The sequence below is a fragment of the Genypterus blacodes genome, unplaced genomic scaffold, assembly GCF_046128005.1.
Source record: "Genypterus blacodes isolate CSIRO-AG114 ecotype Tasmania unplaced genomic scaffold, CSIRO-AGI_Gbla_v1 ptg000022l_1, whole genome shotgun sequence".
Classification (NCBI taxonomy): Eukaryota; Metazoa; Chordata; class Actinopteri; order Ophidiiformes; family Ophidiidae; genus Genypterus; species Genypterus blacodes.
In genome coordinates, this window is record NW_027466835.1 from 4519679 (window position 1) to 4538695 (window position 19017).

General features: G+C 46.5%; 2 protein-coding genes across 3 annotated transcripts; both read left to right on the forward strand.

Annotated features, from left to right (window-relative positions):
* Nucleotides 1-73: 73 nt before the first annotated feature.
* Nucleotides 74-14522, forward strand: taok2a (TAO kinase 2a). 2 transcript variants are annotated; one of them, XM_076142667.1, is made up of 20 exons: nucleotides 74-543; nucleotides 4088-4228; nucleotides 5415-5486; nucleotides 5582-5683; nucleotides 5778-5823; nucleotides 5952-6048; nucleotides 6143-6256; nucleotides 6361-6452; nucleotides 6539-6632; nucleotides 6735-6816; nucleotides 6928-7098; nucleotides 7199-7408; nucleotides 7579-7707; nucleotides 7840-8076; nucleotides 8302-8430; nucleotides 8562-8765; nucleotides 8884-9123; nucleotides 9324-9545; nucleotides 9896-10078; nucleotides 10201-14522. In XM_076142667.1, exons 2-20 carry the CDS (start codon nucleotides 4097-4099, stop codon nucleotides 11092-11094), a joined length of 3450 nt encoding a protein of 1149 aa, XP_075998782.1. In that variant the 5' UTR covers nucleotides 74-543; nucleotides 4088-4096; the 3' UTR covers nucleotides 11095-14522. The 2 variants fall into 2 exon arrangements, with proteins under 2 accessions (XP_075998782.1, XP_075998783.1); XM_076142668.1 differs by having other exon boundaries at nucleotides 9324-9536.
* Nucleotides 14523-15658: 1136 nt separating this feature from the next.
* cdipt (CDP-diacylglycerol--inositol 3-phosphatidyltransferase (phosphatidylinositol synthase)) lies at nucleotides 15659-17624 on the forward strand. The gene is made up of 6 exons (XM_076142669.1): nucleotides 15659-15896; nucleotides 16448-16582; nucleotides 16696-16849; nucleotides 16968-17049; nucleotides 17140-17221; nucleotides 17302-17624. The coding sequence occupies exons 1-6, from the start codon at nucleotides 15854-15856 to the stop codon at nucleotides 17448-17450; spliced, it is 645 nt and encodes a 214-aa protein (XP_075998784.1). The 5' UTR covers nucleotides 15659-15853; the 3' UTR covers nucleotides 17451-17624.
* The last annotated feature ends 1393 nt before the right edge of the window (nucleotides 17625-19017 follow it).

Genomic DNA, 19017 nt, shown 5'->3' on the forward strand with positions numbered 1-19017 from the left:
AAAATTATACTCTTTTATTTGTGAAACCGAACCTCGCCGGAAATAGAATCAATCATGTTCCGGTGAACACACTTGAGTCCCGCCTCAGTAGACTGTGCCATCTTGTCTTTAGCAAGAACAAAAACGGTTTAAGGAACAAGTCGCGCCCGGGCACGGGACGCAGACATTTTGTCTCAATTAAAGGCTTTAGCTTACAGCGGAGTGGTGTAACGGGACAAAATGCTCCAAAGTGAAACAGAGCGGAGAAACGCCAGCCACACCCCGCTGAACAGCTAACGTTAATGTTAGCTCGCAAGCTAGCTGAGCTAAGCTAGCCAATTAGCCGAGGCTAGTAACCCAGTAAAGAGAACCAGCGGGCTTCGACCTGAACCGTTTACAGATAAATATTTTTTGTTCATCGCTCTTAAATCTAGAGGGGCGTCGATGGAAACGGGACACGCATTTTGATCCGCTGCTGTGAAGAAACTCGGGCTATGAGGATTGAGGGTCGCTAGCCTGCTAACAGTTGTTTTTCGTTCCAGAGCGGAACCACAATAAGCTGCGGTAAGTGATGCTCTATTTAGGTTAGCTAGCTAGCGCCGATGCTAGGTAACGCTGTTAGCCGTTCCAGCGGTTTTCAGTCTGGGGTCTGCGGACGCCCGGGGGTCTTGTCAATGGATTCAGCTTCTCAGTTAAACGAAGAAGATAAAAACTTAATCTAATTCTAAAAAACATTCAAACACAAGACCGAAACCAGAGTAATAATGAGTTTAAACCCGTCAGATATAAATCACTGCGAGTGCAGTCAAACATAAGTGACAGTAAAGAGACTTAATGTGTGAGGAGGAGGAGGAAGCCTTTTGTTTGAGTGTTTGTGACCGGGCGGCTGTGAAACAAATAAATTAATCCGTTATCATTCAGCAACCCCAGCCATTTGGGTTTCATTCTACCGATATCAACATTAGCTTCAGAGCTAACAGCTAGCGAACGCCTCTGTTAAATACAAATTTCTCGAACGAATCGTGCGTTTCAGCTAAATACACCGCGGGCGTTTCTAATGTGTTGGTCACATTTAGGAGAGACACAAACTAACATGCAGGCGGGCGATGTTTAGTGTGATCTTAGTGCAACATTACAGGGAAGCACACAGGTTTAGCAGCGAGATCCTGTTTGTCGGTTATCGAGGCCGAGTAGTCAACACAGGAGACGCGATGTCCTGACATGAGGTTGGCGTGAAATGAAGATCGAGGCCACTAATGTGGTTGCTTCGTGTTCTTTTTGATTTGAAGCAACGCTGATGTCTGTTTTATGGGATTTGTCATCTAATCAGGGGGAGAGAATCCATCTTTCTGTCATCAAAACCACACAATAGAGTTTTTATTTTTCAAATAAAGGTCCGTATGATCATGGGAATTGTGGAATAGTCATCGGATATTTTTTCACAGACCGGGAAACATCCTGGAAAATCTAATGAACACACAAAGTTTGGGGAAAGTCGTGTCACCATGGTTACATAATATTGGCTTATCTGTCGGCCAGGTATTGATACAACGCTGAATGTTGTTTACAGAATGCGAGAAGAAGACGGAGCTGTTTAGCCTGATCAGGCCTCCAGTGCAGATATGAACAGCCAGGCAAATGTGTTTTAAGTCAAATATCACAGGAAAGGTGCTTATTAGCCAATTGTAATATCAGTGTTATTACAAACACTATGCAGATGTGTAAGGTTTATGTTTTATCAGCATGATGTAGATGCAGTCTTGGTATAACATCTCATTTCAATGGGGAGAGGCGATTTTAAAAGGCCACAGTTTGTGGGTGTGGAGCTTCATTTAAAAGTCTTGGTTTGATCCCTGAAACACTCGCTGCTGGTGAGTTTCCATTCACACGAAGGTCCTTATCATTCAGTCTCTGCTCCCCTCAGGATCAAAGATGTGACTTTCCATATGTTGTCTTTAATGTTGAGACCAGAGCCATAAAGGTTCATTACATGTCTGTGTATGCGCAAGTGTGTGTGGTCCAGCTGTTAAGGTTTTATTTATATTGAAGAATCACATGGGTCTGGCACTAATGGAGCTTTTATTCCCTGCTCATGTGAAAGTTACTCCGTCCTTCCCACCAATAAGCTTCTCCTGTGCAAAATCCACATTTTCAACTCTTGAGTCTATTCGGCCATTACATCACAACTAAACCATTTCTGAAGCTTTTTGATCGTTCTCTTACTCTCATACTTGTTTCCATAGCTCAACACCGGTTTGAGGAACAGAAACATCATAGACAACAAAGTTGACTAAGCTCCACGTGCTTTAAAACATCGATATGCGTCATAACTCATGAACACCACAATCAATGAGTGCATTATTCATTTGGGCTCTGATCATGATTCAGTTTGCAGACACATGGTTGAACATCCCTAAACTAACTTCTAATTCTATACCACTATTTGACTATGATACTTCACATTTGGTCTTTTTTGGCTTTTACTAGCTACTTTGTTTTGGGCCTTAGCTTTGACACCACGTGTCCCAGAGTGCCACATCAAATCCCTTTCGGAGTCAATTGCTGCGTTTTGAAAGAATGTCTTGTAGGGGGTCTGTCTCCTTGTGTTGCACAGATTTACCACCGCGTTAACATCACAGTGGCGCGTTAAAGGGAACAACCCATGCAGCCGTGCATTAACAGACGCCCCAGGCCGTTTCTTCATGCATTCACTGAGTCACAGAGGCCCGGTTATGTTGCCGGCTCTCCTCGGGCTCCAACTGAAGCTCAAAGACGAGCGGCTACAATAACTCTATTATCAAATGTTGCTGCGTTAGTCAGTAACCGTGGCTAAATAAAGACCAGGCCAGACTAATGTCAAATAGCCAGTTTAGTCAGATGATGTGTTAGGATCAGCTCAGCTCTGGATTTTCATGGCTGTATCTTTTTCTTTACCGGGCTTTGGTTTCAGTGTGATTGGTCACAGTGAGGAGCTGTGTGGCGTTTCACTCGGCATTTGTTCTCTTTTCAGAAACATTTCTTATGCAAATGTGTGTTGGCGTCTCCACTGAGTACTGTCGCGCATATCATCAGTACTTTTGTCTCAGGTGTGTTTATATGGAGGTATTTGCTTCTATTCTGCTGAGGAGACGGACAGTTACATGATCAGTGATGCACAAAGAGCTTCAGCATCACTCAGACGTGATGTCTTCATCGTTAGGCCCCATCACTGTCCACCTTCATCATCTGCTCTCACTGCTCTCAATCATCTTATCTTGTGTTGTTCTTCTGCACATTCTGCCGTCCTTTGTGCTGATGAGCTTCACGGAGCAGCAGAAGCGTTACAAGTGAAAGCTACTTTACTGTCGATTTGAACAAAAAAAGACAAACCAACGTGTGTGTGTGTTTTAAACAAGACCTCCTAAGTAGAAATATTACTCAAGTACTACACTCAAGCGTCGAACATCTTTCCTTGGCAGATTTTGTCACATTTGTCAGTGTTTTGTTCCCTGAGCGTACAAAGAGAAACGCTGAATGTCAGCACTTGTGTTCAGTACTGAATTGGAAACGTCGCCTGGTTGGAGCAGGTTCTTATTTTGGAGGGTGAGAGGCTTTCACTGCGCTGATGACTGACATCACAATTCTCCTCATAACAGCTGAACAGTGAGTAATTGGAAATGCGTTCATGTTGAAGAGCACTTTGTGAGAGAACCAGCTGCCATTTTGTCTCTCACACATCACCATGTGCTTTGTGCTGGTCTTGTTTTTTTCCCTACCTTGTTACTCCTCCGTCTCCTCCTTGCTATTTTTAAGAGACGTCTGAATTTTTCACAGCTTTTAAACACGTCGACTTCCTCTATCGCAGCTGACCGCCCTTGTGCCAGAAGCCGTCATGTGTTCATCCCAAACAGATTCAGATTCACCAAATCATTCTTCTGTCTCCGCACAGACGATCGACTTTGAAATCCTGGAAGATCACGGAATTCTTTAGAGATGTTTTAGACCAGGAATGAATGTAGGAAGTGGATGTAAGGAAGTTGAAGTCATGATGATTTTGCATTGCTCTGATGGTAGTTGTATTGGGAGTCTGTCCCCGCTTGTACTGACCTGTGTTTGCGTTGTTTCCCAGGAGCTGGCCATGCCCGCGAGTGTACGGGCGGGCAATCTGAAGGACCCTGATGTGGCGGAGCTCTTCTGCAAAGATGATCCGGAGAAGCTGTTCGCTGACCTCCGTGAGATCGGCCACGGCAGCTTCGGCGCCGTCTATTTTGTGAGTAGGACACCAGAGTGAACATTTTGTAACTCCCGGCGCAGACATAAGTTTGGTCTCTTGGCAGCCACATAAGTTTGGTGTCTTGGCATCCACTGCCACCCTAAACCTGTTTTGCGTGTACGAACATGAAGCAACGCAGGAGCCTGTGTTGCATTACTGCAGCTCATGGATAAGGGTTTGCTGAGGTAAATGGCATTGTTGTATCATGATGTGATTCCTTAATTAAATCCAGTTGTCGTGTTTCCTTGAGAAATGCACACTGAGCCCAGGAGGCCGGAGTAACTCGCAGCGTTACGTCACTAGCGTCAAACTGGCAGAGACGCTTTCCCCAAACACGAATCCTCGCTAATTAGCTACTGAACTGTGAATATGAAATTTCCCCGACCTAATTAGGAAAACAGTGGGAATGTAACATCTACGCAGCAGCTCTACATCTCCTCTTCCCTTTTAGAAATGTCTCCAGCTACGTGGTAACTAACACCTTCAAAGCAGAGCCCACTGCCACACTGAATATCTGATTTGCGTCGAGCCTTAAAAGGCAAAATGTGCCACAAAAGAGACGATGTGCACGAATGTATCAAATGTGCCAGTGCTATTAATAATGTGTGTGAACAGCGGTGTGTGTACTTGGTGCGCGTGTGAGTGCGTATATGCTACAGGCATTGTAGTGTATTTGGAACAGAGCATAAGGGGGGAGGGGGGTTTGTCTTTAAATGGCCACTTACAAAGACAGTCAAGTCCTAAAATAACTGTGTTTAGTCATGAAGTGAGCAGCTGCATTCGTTGATTTCACCTCATTTCAGACTTTAGTGCTGTTAGGAATGAGTCTTACGAGGCGTTCAGGGTCGTAGTAGACACGTCGATGCTGCCACTGCCATCTCATTGCATTGTAATGTGAGCTGGTCTGAGATGTTCAGATATGTATACTTTGGTCGATGCCGTGTGTGGGCGATTTTCGGTTTACAGTCTTTGCTTTGGGGCTTTGTCATTGAATATGTCGGATGAATGCTTTGGCTCCCCCCGATGGTCTCAAAATGAACTTCCAGTCTCTCTCCCAGAAAAGATTCCTGTCAGTAAAGAACTCAGTGTGATGAAGCTGCGTCGGGGTTTTGGCAAAGGCAACATTTGTTAAAGCAAAGTGCTGCTAAAAGCTTCAACTCTGACAATATGTATGATCCAACAGGCCCGAGATGTGCGAAACAATGAGGTGGTGGCCATCAAGAAAATGTCCTACAGTGGCAAACAGACTAACGAGGTAAGCAAACGTGGCTGCAAGACAATTTGTCTCCTTTTATAAGTTGGTAAATAGTGGAGCGTTCGGACATTAAATCTGTTTCTGTTTTGTGTCAGAAATGGCAGGACATCATCAAGGAGGTAAAGTTCCTACAGAAACTGCGCCACCCCAACACCATCGAGTATCGGGGATGTTACCTGAGAGAGCACACAGCATGGGTGAGGATTGTACCCCGTGTGTGTGCGCATGCTTCAAGTCTGCTCGCTGCATTAGTTACTGACGGCAATCTTGTTAAATTTGTGTCTCCCTCAGCTGGTGATGGAGTACTGCCTCGGCTCTGCCTCAGACCTCCTGGAAGGTTTGTTCAGCACCAAACGCTAACTGCTGCCAGTGCAACACTTTAGTTTGGCACATTTGTTGTTCATCCGTTCACCTCTCTCTCTCTCCCCCTCCCTCCCTGGTGTCTCTTTATTCTCCTACTTTCAGTTCACAAAAAGCCTCTCCAGGAAATCGAAATAGCTGCTATTACCCATGGTGCACTGGAGGGCCTGGCGTATCTTCACTCGCACAACATGATTCACAGGTAACAGCTCCTCCATCGTGTCGGCCTCTTCAGCATAACTGTGAATATGAGAGAGAGATCTTAACGTCATCGTCCGTTTAATTCCTGGCTCCAGGGACGTGAAAGCTGGAAACATCCTGCTGACGGAGCCTGGTCAGGTCAAGCTGGGGGACTTTGGCTCCGCTTCTATTGTGGCCCCTGCTAACTCCTTTGTGGGGACTCCTTACTGGTGAGTTCAAAACCTTCTGCTGAAAATGCTCTTTCCTTCTGGTCTAAACTAAACCGCTGCAGTGAAATCCAGCCTCCTAATTAGTTGCTCCTGACCTCTGCTAGGATGGCTCCAGAGGTGATCTTGGCCATGGACGAGGGCCAGTATGATGGCAAAGTGGATGTCTGGTCCTTGGGCATCACCTCCATAGAGCTGGGTACGAACTGTGGAATCTGACTGTACTTCAAGTTAAACCTACATATGAAGTTATATTCGACTAATGGCCTTGTGCTCTTTCTGCAGCGGAGAGGAAGCCTCCACTGTTCAACATGAACGCTATGAGTGCCTTATACCATATTGCTCAGAATGAGAGCCCCATTCTTCAGTCCAATCACTGGTGAGAAACTCTGACTCTTTAGTTTGAGCTCTTTGGATCAGTGGTTGGTGTAGATGTTGGAGACTTCTCTCTGTGCTTACACCACCTCATCTCTCCTGCCAGGTCTGATTCCTTCCGTAACTTTGTTGACTCCTGCCTACAGAAGATTCCCCAGGACCGGCCTACCTCGGATGTACTGCTGAATGTGAGGGGCTAGAACCTGGCTTTTCTGTTTTATCCAGTCCCACCTCACTTGGGTAAACCCCTCTGCAGTGGCATCATCCTTACACCCATCTTTCCATCCTTCCCCCTTCAGCATCGGTTCCTGTGCCGTGAGCGTCCACTGACTGTGATCATGGACCTGATAGCACGCACCAAGGATGCAGTGCGGGAGTTGGACAACCTGCAGTACCGAAAAATGAAGAAGATTCTCTTCCAGGAGACCCAACAGAATGGCCCTGTATCTGAGGGAGGGGAGGATGAGGAGGTAGGCACTGGAGGAGGGGTGGAAAAAGGTTACGATTGAAAAAGAGGAGATATAGTACAAACTTGCAGGAACTGAAATTACATGTGTTCGTGTTTGCCAGGAGGTGGAGCAGTACCTCCTGAGGACGGGCACGGTCAACAGCATGGAGAGCTCCCAGTCTGTGCCCAGTATGTCCATCTCAGCCAGCTCCCAGAGCAGCTCAGTCAACAGCCTGGCAGACGGCTCTGATGACAGCAGCAGTGAGATGGCCATGATGCAGGAGGGGGAGCACACGGTCACCTCCAACAGCTCCATCGTACACCGGCCCACGGTAACTCCTGCTTTTGATTCATTTCTGTCAGTATCTGTAATCCCAAGCCATCTTTATTTGTGAGTGGCTGACATCAGATCAAAAAACAAACAGCTGAGGCTCTCTGCTACACTCTGAATTCATCTCAGTTTTATTTGTCTCTGACTCTTCTCACCACACTTCCTCCTCAGGGTCAGGATAACATCTATGACGATCCTTACCAGCCAGAGATGGACCAACCCCAGGCTCCCTCTGCCGGCCGACGTCGCGCCTACTACCGCAATCGTGATCACTTTGCCACCATCCGAACTGCTTCCTTGGTGAGTGAGAGCAGCTCTGTTTTTATTCCACACTCTGTCCTTTATCATCACTGTCTAAACAAATGACACTGTAGCTCACACATTGTCCTACTCCTAAACATAAAAGCTCATCCACTTCCTCTCCTCCTACAGGTGACCCGTCAGATCCAGGAGCATGAGCAGGGCTCGGCACTGCGGGAGCAGATGTCGGGATACAAACGAATGAGGCGGCAGCACCAGAAGCAGCTGATGGGCCTGGAGAACAAACTGAAGGCAGAGATGGACGAGCACCAGCTGAAGCTGGACAAGGAGCTGGAGAACCAGAGAAACAGTTTCTCCACAGAGGCCGACAAGCAGTCCAAGAGGCACCTGGCCATCCTGGACAAAGAGGTGAGGACTCACATTTTCTTCTAGTGACCAAACTACCACTAATATGTGAACATCTCTCACAGTTTGTTCCCTGTCTGTGAAAAGCTGCAGATCTATATTTCTAATCCAGGTGTAGAATGTGTAACACAGGAAATCTCAGACAGGTTTCAAAGCATACATAGAAATACATGTGCATTTATTTACCTGTTTTAAATTTGACCCCAACATTTCTTTGTCTTCCTTCAGACAAAAGGAGTTCTGACAGAAGAGAAGAAGTTTCAGCAGCACATTTTGGGCCAGCAGAAGAAAGAACTGACAAGTCTATTGGAGTCGCAGAAACGCCAGTACCGCCAGCGCAAGGACCAGCTGAAAGAGGCAAGACACTTACTCAGAATCTTGTGACCTTTCCATCCAAAGACATAGAAGCCGTTTACCTGTAGATGCAGCATGTTGATGTTTGTGTACATTTTCACTCATCTCCTTTTCTGTTTCCCTCTGCTTAACAGGAGCTGAATGAGAACCAGTCTACTCCAAAGCGGGAGAAGCAGGAGTGGTTGATCCGTCAGAAGGAGTGTCTTCAGCAAATGCAGGCAGAGGAAGAGGCCAGTCTGCTTAGAAGGCAGAGGCAATACTACGAGCTACAGTGTCGCCAATACAAGAGGAAGATGCTGTTGGCTCGCCACAGTCTGGAGCAGGATCTACTGAGAGAGGTACAGACACACACCAGGAGTTTAAGTCCGCCCGGCATCCACCCTAAAACTCTCTATGATCAAATGGACTTATTTACACTCGGCCCTTTCCACTCTGTCCCTCCTCCTCCATCACTAGGACCTGAACAAGAAGCAGACCCAGAAGGATCTGGAGTGCGCCATGCTGCTGCGCCATCACGAGTCCACACAGGAACTGGAGTTCAGGCAGCTGGGCTCAGTGCAGAGAACTCGGGCCGACCTGATCCGCACGCAGCACCAGACCGAACTCACCAATCAGATGGAGTACAACAAGCGACGTGAGCAAGAGCTACGGCAGAAACACGCCATGGAGGTCCGGCAGCAGCCCAAGAGCCTCAAGGTAAGACGGGGCCAAACAGACAATCGGCTGATTCCGCCCACTCATCAAAGATTCAAAGCATATTAAAGTAATGAGATCAAATGTAAATGTGGCTTAAAATAGTTTTGATAAACTAATAATGATGCTGAAGTGAAACCTGAATGATTTTGCAAGACGGAGCATTCAAACTGTCGTGTTTAACACTAAAATGTCCTTTCCAGTCCAAGGAGCTGCAGATCAAGCGTCAGTTCCAGGAAACTTGTAAAATCCAGACTCGTCAGTACAAAGCTCTGCGCAACCACCTGCTGGAGAGCACTCCCAAATCCGACCACAAGGCCGTCCTCAAACGCATCAAAGAGGAGCAAACACGTAAGCTGGCCATCCTGGCCGAGCAGTACGACCACTCCATCAACGACATGCTGTCCACACAGGCTGTGAGTAAGGCAAGGAAACCTCCGCGCACCCTCCACACCGATCCCAGAAAAAGTGTTTACTCATGACCGCAACATCCACTTCAATACAGCAGGAGAACTGCATCAGTGCTGCACAGCAAAGGGTTAACTGCCATGAAGGAAACTGGGAAACCAAGAAAATAACCTTTCTGAATTTGACAGTATACACATAGTAAACTATGTTTAGACAATGTGCGTTTCAATGTTGATAAAGATGTAAGCGGTGAACGAGATGTAGACCTGCTGTTTAATCGCAATACCGCATTGGCAAATCGTCGCCTCAGTGCCTCCTGCAGATTTCGCCCGACTGATATCGAAGTTTTTCCCGTTTGTCCCGACAGCTGCGACTGGACGAAACCCAGGAGGCGGAGTATCAGGTCCTCCGCATGCAGCTGCAGCAGGAGCTGGAGCTGCTGAACGCCTACCAGAGCAAAATCAAGATCCACACCGACACACAGCACGAACGAGAGATCAAGGATCTGGAGCAGAGGGTTTCCATTCGCAGAGCGCTGCTGGAGCAGAGGGTACGGACACCTGTATACCACAGCACATACACACTTCATATTAACATACTATCATAAACTACCACACAACTTGTTTTAACGCTAACCAACAGTAATATTGAAACTTTGTTGTCTCCTGTCAGATCGAGGAGGAGATGCTCTCTCTGCAGAACGAACGGTCGGACCGAATCAGGACTTTGCTGGAGCGCCAGGCTCACGAGATCGAGTCCTTCGACTCGGAGAGCATGCGACTCGGCTTCAGCAACATGGCGCTCACGGGCATCCCGGCCGAGGCCTACAACCAGGGCTACCCGACCCCCAGCCCCTCCTCGGGCTCCAGCGGCTGGCCGTCCCGTCCTGTCCCCCGCTCAGGCAGCCACTGGAGCCACAGCGTGCAGAACTCTGTGGCTCCGCCTTCCTGGCGCAGCCAAAACCACGGTGGAGGAGGGTTTAGCCGCGCCGAGTCCATGGCCTCCTCCCACGTCATGGGGAGGGACAGTGAGCTGCACAGGGGCAGCAGGGGTCACTCTTCATCGTCCTCCACATCCTCCTCTTCCACCCATCACCAGCAGCACTACCTCCCCCAGCACTACCAACACCACCAGAGCACGCCGCAGCTCTACCGTGACAGCCATGAGCGCGACAGCAGGGACCGGGACAGGTCCAGGGAGTGGGTGGGCGGCGGCGGCGGCGGGGGCCACTACTCCCATCACTCCCAGGGCCACCACCACCACCACCACCTCTCCACCCACGCCTCCTCCCAGTCCCTGGCCCTCCTGCCACCGCCACCTCCGCCTCCACCCATCTCCCTCTCCTCCTCCTCTCCTCCTTCCTCCGCCTCCTCTTCCTCCTCTTCTCAAGGAGGCTACGGAGGCCTGGGCGCCCGGGGCCCCAGTCTGATGGCCCTCAGGAACAGCCCCCAGCCTCTGCGGAGGACGGCCTCCGGGGGGCCGGGCGGCGGGAGCGACGGCGGGCTCAGCCGGAGCACGTCTGTCACCTCCCACATCTCCAATGGCTCCCACCTCTCCTACTCGTGAGAGCTGCTCTAGCTGCTCGTGAGCTCGGTTCTGCTTCTCTGCGTGGAAACAAACGCGGCTCAAAGGTTTTTAGTGAGGAGGAGAGAAGCAGAATGGAGCCCACATGACGGAGAAGGATGGGTGGATTTTAGTTTATTTTTTACTTTTTAGCAGAATAGAAAAACACAAATCCCCCCCTTTAAAAATATGAATACAGTTAACTTTCTATTAAGTGTGCTGGGCCTTGATGCACAACTATAGGATGCCGGAATGCCTTTTTATGACATTGAGCAGCTGCCCAGTTTCTCATTTGTGCTTATGATTCAGGCACACTTACATTAATATGAGTATTAAGACCCTAAACGTGACCCCCTGCATTATTGCTGGGAGGAGTTGACCTCTCACCCCGGTTGAGGTGGTGGGACGGCGTTGCACAGGAACAGTGTTTAAAGAGAACGATCCCAAAAAAGAAACGTGGCTAAAGGCAGAGTGCGGCACGTCCGGCATGTCAGGGTGTGGAAACGAGCCCCAGGTGCTGCAAACCCAACGAGTCCGATCGCGCGACGTCCAAACGCCGAGGAAGCACTCGTTGGTTTTGTAACACTTTTGACTTCATTGCACAGTATTGACTCTCTGGCGATACGGTGAAACTGCAGGAGATAAAAGTGAGCCGGTCGGACCAGAGGACTTCCGGCGTAGAGCAGAGAGTGTTGTGTAAAGAAAAGTAGCAGGGGAGCGGCAGGTGACGCGGCGATGTGTTTAGATGTGGAAAGTGACCTCTTCGGAGAAGTGAGCCCAGGGGCCGTGGAGCTCCTCTGAGGCCGGCGGTGCTTTTAAGAACCACTGTAACTATGTAAATAACGCTAAATTGTAAAGTTTTTCCATTTTTAGTGTTTCATACCATTGGGAGGGGCTTGGGGCTGGGGGCGGGGCTGGCCACTGGGGACAGATTCCTTGCGAGCGCGTCATTTGTAGCTGCTTTGTAGTGATTTAAGATTCTGAGTACGACAAATAGAAAAACACTGCCATCTTTTCTTTTTCTTTTTGTCGTTGTCGGGCCGACGCGAGACGACTCTACCACTTCCCTTTAAGCCTCTTTAAAGGGACGCTGCCACAGAGTTCTGTTGAGTGTAAAAAAAAAAAAAACAACCCAAAAACAAACGAAACTTGCTGAAAGGCGCGTACGGCGACTAACACCTCGCCTACGCCCAGAACTCCCCCGCTCACTCACCCACCCCCACCCCCACCCGCGGGCCCACGTTTTGTCTGCATCTGTAGATAAGATGTACATGTGCATTACAAATGAGTTCAATTCAGTGCATGGAACATGTGTACAGATGGCATTTGTATGGATAACATGCACACTACCTATTTATATAAATGCATATAAATGTAAGATACCTGTGTAAATGTAGCAGGTATATTGAAGATTGTTCACTGTCCAAACACTTTTGACTCGCATTGTACTTACGAGTGTACATATAAGCACTAACTTTGGAAACTGTGTTAGAGTAATAATAATGATTATTTTGTCACTTGAGTTATACGGATTTGTAATAGATGCAGACAAATAGATGCTATCATTATTATTACTACTACTGCGGTTGTAATATTTATGTTGTACGCTAATTTTTAAGTTTCTTTTTTTCCCCTTTTTTTTTAATGTATTGCCAATTTTGACCACTAGGTGGGGAATAAGCGCAATGTTACTGTGATAGAGCTATAAAAAAAAATATTGTTACGGTTTTTAAGGAGGACAAAAGGACTGACTGCCTTTCCCAGCATTCCCGCCACACTCCGAGGGGCGGAGCCACTGGGCTCGGTCGCGTTTTACCTTTTGTTTTGGTTTTGTTTTTAATTTTTTGTTTTTCTTGAGCCAGTATTAAATGGTGAGTGCGACCATTCACAGTTTAGCTGAGTAGACGCATTACCAGACTTTGATTCATACAGAACATTTGGTGCCATGTTGTTTTTATCTTTGTTTTCATGTCACACTTCTCAGTCACTGTGCAAAGGACTCTCAGTGCGGCGTTACCGCAGACTCCCAAAGCACTGTAACCTAAACTGTTCTTCTTACTCGACCACCTTATCCTTTCATTTTGCACAGTCCGAATGGGTAGAAAATCATCCGCAACATGTTCGCCTTCTCCAATGGCGCCATTGGTCGCGACGGGACCGAGACTGATCCGCTTCCTGTCGCGTTCTGGCCCCCCTGGAGGAAGCCGACGTCGGTGTGATCCGATGCTGTCTTTAGTCGTCATGTCTACCTCATTTGCACTGATAGTAAAAGAATGTTTGGGTGGGAATGTTTGGGTCGGACGCAGACCTGGCTCACGCTACAATACGTTTGTTTCATCCCGCATATTTGTGCAAATGTTGTCAAAGCGATTATCTGGCAATCACACAATTTCCTGTTTTTTTTATTTTTTGGGGGGGGGGGATCTACAACCGAGCTGCGTCTTTCACCTTTTAAGAGGTGAACGAGTAGATACGAACTGTCAACGTCCGTGTCGGTGTTCAGTGAGCAATTCATAGAAGCCGGTTGTTCTGTGTGCTTCCCCCTTCAGTGTCCTCATCAGTGGGGAGACGTTACAGACTATAGGTTTGGTGCCATTGAGTCAGCTGATGTTTTACTTAGTGTTTTAGTGATGCAGGTGTGTGTAAGGGGGTGGAATCAACACGCTGGTTTGAGGCTTTTTCCCGTCCAATCCAATGCCTCCAAAACAGCCCAACCACGGGATTTTACATTGCCAACCTTCATGTTTTTTATTAATGCATGATTTTCCAGTGCTGTCCATTCCTTCATGGTGTTGTTTCTTTGCCAATTTAAAGCTGCACCGGGTAAATGTGCTCAAAAATGCACCCGGCAGACCTGTAGGTGGGGCTGCGGAGTCGCCTATTGTCTGAGCTATAACGATTGTTTTTGCCTCTTAACGCCTCCTCCTGTAGACACACAAACCTGAATCGCACCGGGGGGCATACAGTATGTTTGTGTCCCACTGTAAACAAGCCGAAGAGGAGATTTCTCCGGGTTTGTTTGTCCAGGTCTTGCTTGAGCTTTGTACTGTATGTATAAACTGTAAATGTACCAATCTTCACATCTGAATCTGCTCGAGGCAAAAACAAGATTCCCAAATTCTCAGACATTGGAACTTCTCCTTGCCATTTTGGTTCACAAACTCCCTCGTGCAGCTTTAACTTTATCGGCCTTCTATAGAAAAAAGGCAAGCAAACCCCACCCCCCCCCCCCCCCCCCCCCCCCCCTCCCCCCGAGAGAGCAGCTGTGAGGATGATGATAATGATGAAGATGAATACTGTAAGAGTGAGAATCTGCCTGTGTACATGTGGAGAGTTGGGGCGGGGGGGTTGTGTGTCTGACAGACAGAACGAGTTTTTACAGAGGGAGGCCAGGTTACAAATGTTCAGGTTCAATGCAAGGCGGTGGGAGGCGCGCCGTGAAAAAAAGAGTTGTACAGAAACGTAACAAAAAGTAATTTTGGAGAAATAAATTGACAAAAAAAAAAGAACCAATGGCTCCTTTGTGCTTTTTTGAAACTACATCACCTACATTTGCAAATCTGTTCTTTTAATGCTTATGAAATGAGAGTCATTGCTGCATTTTCAGTTTTATGCCCCATTTTTCAGTGTCACTTCATACCTGACATGGAAGAAATGCAAGGATTGTGAATATGTAGCTGTTAGTTTTCAGATTGTAATGGTCATTTGTTCATCTGATTGTAGTTTCAGGATACTTCCATGACTTTAGGCTACTTGTGCTCATCTTTAATGCATGACATTAGGATGCTTTTCATACATGGGACACATAGGGCTACTTACATAACAATTACATCTATTGTTTTCTGGTGCTTGTTATGGCTTCTTTACAACACAAAAGGCAGTTAAGAACTTCATTTTATGATCATTTGAGAAGCACAAAGCTGATCTCTGATTCTGCGTCACTCAGATTCATGAAGCCTGTGAGGTTACAGCGGTGGTGAGTCCTCATGCTGCTGTGACCTTGGCTCAGTCTCAGGATGCGGAGGCGCAGTTTCCTTAATTGAGCGCAGGCGGAGCAGCAAAGACCCACTGGGAGGATCAACGGAGCATTCCACATGGAAAAGGATAGAGCGATGAGCCTAAAAATAAACTTTTAATCTCTCTCAGAAAAATGAGCGGAGGCTGCGGTCCGCGTCACGTAACGTCACGCAATGGCCCAACGGTAGTGGGCTGCTCCTTCTGAAACACCGACAAAATAAAACAGCACAATTGCTGTAAACCCCTGTAAAAATGAGCCAAAGCGGACATTTAGTGAAGCATAAGTATGACATCATTGTTCTGTGTTCGGCTGACAACACCGTCATAACTTTGATTATTATTTGATGAAAGTATCTTTACGGTTATTTAAAGATGTGCCTTTAAAATAGCCTGATTTTGTGTTTTCTCATTACAAATTTAAAGGAAAGTCTAGTCATGGTTGTGACATGATGTTTAGCTGGCGAGCACAAGAAGTGACGCGACTGCTGTGCTTTTACTTTGAAAGATTAACAACGGAAATCACGTTCCTGCTCGTCATTGGCGGAAATCCTTTGTAGATGTTGACTATCAAAACACATCCGCCGCTCCTCGTCCGGAAGTCATCACTCGTTAGAAACGAAACAAATTATATCGCACGTTGGCCTATATCTATTCAAGAGAAGCTTTTCTGTCGGCGTTACCGAATTACTCGACTGCAGGCGAAGAAGAAGAATTGCTTCGAATAAAAACACAACAAACCACAGAAATGGCGGAGGAAAACATTTTTCTTTTCGTCCCCAATCTAATCGGTGAGCTGTCATTTAGCCAACACAACTCCTATCTATCTATCTATCTACCTATCTATCTATCTATCTATCTATCTATCTATCTATCTATCTATCTATCTATCTATCTATCTATGTATCTATCTATCTATTATTTTGCGTTTGATTGAATAATCGGAAAATGACAACTTTTTCTGCAGTCGATTCCATATGTTGATCCATTAGCAGCTGTTATAACACGTTGCCCTTGATATTGTATCAAACACCGACATTTGCTGCTTCTCCCATGCTTTCTTCTTCTTACTCCAGATTAACTCTACTAGATTAGATTGGTGAATACAGAAATAGGAATTTGAACACTGTCAGCCTTTATCTGTAAAGGAGTAAAAGAGCAAAGTCTAACAAAAATCAGACTTTTCAAGGAGAAAGTCTCAGGCCAAGTCAGGAATAAAAGTTGTAAAGCCAAGAGTGAGATTCTCTTCTGAGCCAAGCTGTGATGTGAAACGTGGAAATAAGTGAAGCAGCCACGAAGCAGCTGTAGCTTTGTCCCGTCTCATCTCTTCCCGTCTCTGCAGGTTACGCCCGCATCGTGCTGGCCCTGCTCTCCTTCTACCTGATGCCCTTCAGTCCCTGGCCTGCTGTCTTCTGCTACTTACTCAGTGCTCTGCTGGACGCGTTTGACGGACATGCTGCCCGGGCCCTCAATCAAAGTAAATAAACACCTACAGTATGTTTGGGGATGAGAGAACATGAGGGTTAGAGGAGATGATAGAAACCTCCTGAGGCCTTTCTGACTTCCTTTGTTCTGTGATGTTTTGCTCAGGTACCAAGTTTGGTGCCATGCTGGACATGCTGACAGACCGCTGTGCCACTATGTGTCTGCTGGTGAACCTGTCGCTGCTCTACCCGTCTTATACCTTCTTCTTCCAAGTCAGCATGTGTCTGGACATCGCCAGTCATTGGTTGCACATGCACAGGTACCTGCTCTTTAACAGCACAGCATTTCGTGTCTTTGTAAACTCCATAATTGTGGCTTTAGTGACAAGCTTGCAGTTTCTGTCTTCCTTCACCACTGTTAACATTCTTGTTCTTCAGCTCCACAGTTAAGGGATCAGCCAGTCACAAGGCCATCGACCTCTCTGGGAACCCCATCCTACACCTCTACTACACATCCAGGGTGAGGGGTCTGACTCACACACACACTTTGTAGCAAGAGAGTGTGGAGTGGAAAATGAATGAGCTGTTTCTGTCTGATCGTTTCTTGCAGTTGGCTCTGTTTGTCATGTGTATGGGGAACGAGCTCTTCTTCTGCCTGCTCTATGTTCTCCATTTCGTCGAAGAACCTGCTGGTAAGTTGACTTGAAGGAAATTCTATCTCCTGTGAGACGTGCAGTCGGTCTGGATTGTGACCTGTGTGTTTGTGCTGCAGGCTGGCTGTACGGACTGCTGGCTCTGAGCGGAATCATCTGCCTGCTCAAGTCGGTCATCAGCTTGGTGCACCTGATCACCGCCTCCCAGAACATGGCTGCCATGGACACGGCTGAGCGAGAGGCAAAGGCCAAGGCCAAAGCCCAATGAGAGACCAAACCTCAGAACCTCAGTGAAACACAGTGCTCACACATTATCGTGTCTGTCCCACACATCCTCTCAGTCTCAGAAAGAAAGACAGACAGACAGACAGACAGACAGACAGACAGACAGACAGACAGACAGACAGAGAGAGAGAGAAAGAAAGAAAGAAAGAAAGAAAGATATGACCAAAACATAATACATAATTCCAATTCCAATCCAGGCCCTTGTAAGGTTAAAGGTGGTTTCTATGGTGACTTGTTCTGTGCTGTAAGTATTTATTTTTTCTGGTTTATTTTCCCGGACCTTTTAACGTGATCTTTATTTATTTTTTCTCAAGTTTCGAAAATTATGAGTGCAGGTTTGGTCTTAACGTGTGGCGACCTGTGTGGCACTGATTTCTGCAGCTCAGATTCTATAATAAACCTTAAAAGCTGACAAAAAGTACACAAAGAGGGTGTTAAGAATTAGTTTTCCTCAAAAAGTTAATATATTGTAGCTAAGTTGTGAGTCAGTGATTCTGTGTTTCCTGAGCGCCACAGTTTTGTTTCTTAGCGGCTCGAGTGTGCTTACATGTGCCAGACTATCAGACATAGGCAACTTTCAGTTCTATTAACCAGCTCAGCCCGGAGAGAAAACACTTCTTCTCCATTATTCCTTTTTCTACTGAGCTGATTCTGGCAGTGGGCACTGCAGATAATACATAGCATTTTTTTGGAGGCAAACAGAACCAAACCTAAAATAAACCAAGTATTTGTTTCATAACTTGACGCCTCACACTTATCACCACTAAACATTTCCTTCAGGTGTTGTGTGCTTTCATGTCCGCTTTCAACTTGCCTAAGCTAGCACAAATTGCTGATCGCTGCTCATGTTATCGGACACATTTCAAAATTCTCTGGACGGACAATTTGACTTTGAAATGAACTATTTGTAACTAACTTCACATTTGTAAGATTGTCTGTGAAGTTCTAGAGATGTTCCACTTTTTGTTGTGGTTTTTTAGTCATGAACTTATGTCTCTCCCCCAATCAATTTCATGAAATCTCAAATCGATACGACACAGACTGACACACTAACACCTTCTCTGAGCTGAAACCATTTACATCCTTGTCTACTTGGTAAAATTTCACAAACTGGGTTAAGATAAGAAAAACCTTATTTACTCATGATAAGACGTGGTGCTTTTGTTTGTGACTGCCATGCCTCATATTCTGCCATTCTTCGTTTAAAGAAATTCCTTTGCAGATATGTATGTGACTTTATGGGTAATCGACACGTGTTGATGTTGAATACTTAATGCTTTTTTTGAAACGTTTGATATCACTGCGTTTGTTCTATTGGTTTGTGGGAGCATTTGCTTTTTGCTTTTTTGTTGTTGTTCCAGTCTACTGTACTTAGAGTAGAAAAGAAAACCCTTGTGGAGGTCATGAAGTAAACTGTACCTCATAAGAAGAGCAACTAAGTATTTAAGTATTTGTGGTGTTTTGTTTCACATTTTAAAAGCATTTTCTGTCACTGATCATTAGTTTGCTCTGTGTGCTCTGTGACACTGAGGCCCTTAGGACATGTAAAG

Coding starts and splice junctions, on each gene's coding strand:
- taok2a (XM_076142667.1), top strand. CDS start 4,097: ATGCCCGCGAGTGTACGGGCGGGCAATCTGAAGGACCCTGATGTGGCG. Junction 4,229..5,414: donor GCTTCGGCGCCGTCTATTTT/GTGAGTAGGACA, acceptor ATGATCCAACAG/GCCCGAGATGTGCGAAACAA. Junction 5,684..5,777: donor TGAGAGAGCACACAGCATGG/GTGAGGATTGTA, acceptor TGTCTCCCTCAG/CTGGTGATGGAGTACTGCCT.
- cdipt (XM_076142669.1), top strand. CDS start 15,854: ATGGCGGAGGAAAACATTTTTCTTTTCGTCCCCAATCTAATCG. Junction 15,897..16,447: donor TTTCGTCCCCAATCTAATCG/GTGAGCTGTCAT, acceptor CCGTCTCTGCAG/GTTACGCCCGCATCGTGCTG. Junction 16,583..16,695: donor TGCCCGGGCCCTCAATCAAA/GTAAATAAACAC, acceptor TGTTTTGCTCAG/GTACCAAGTTTGGTGCCATG.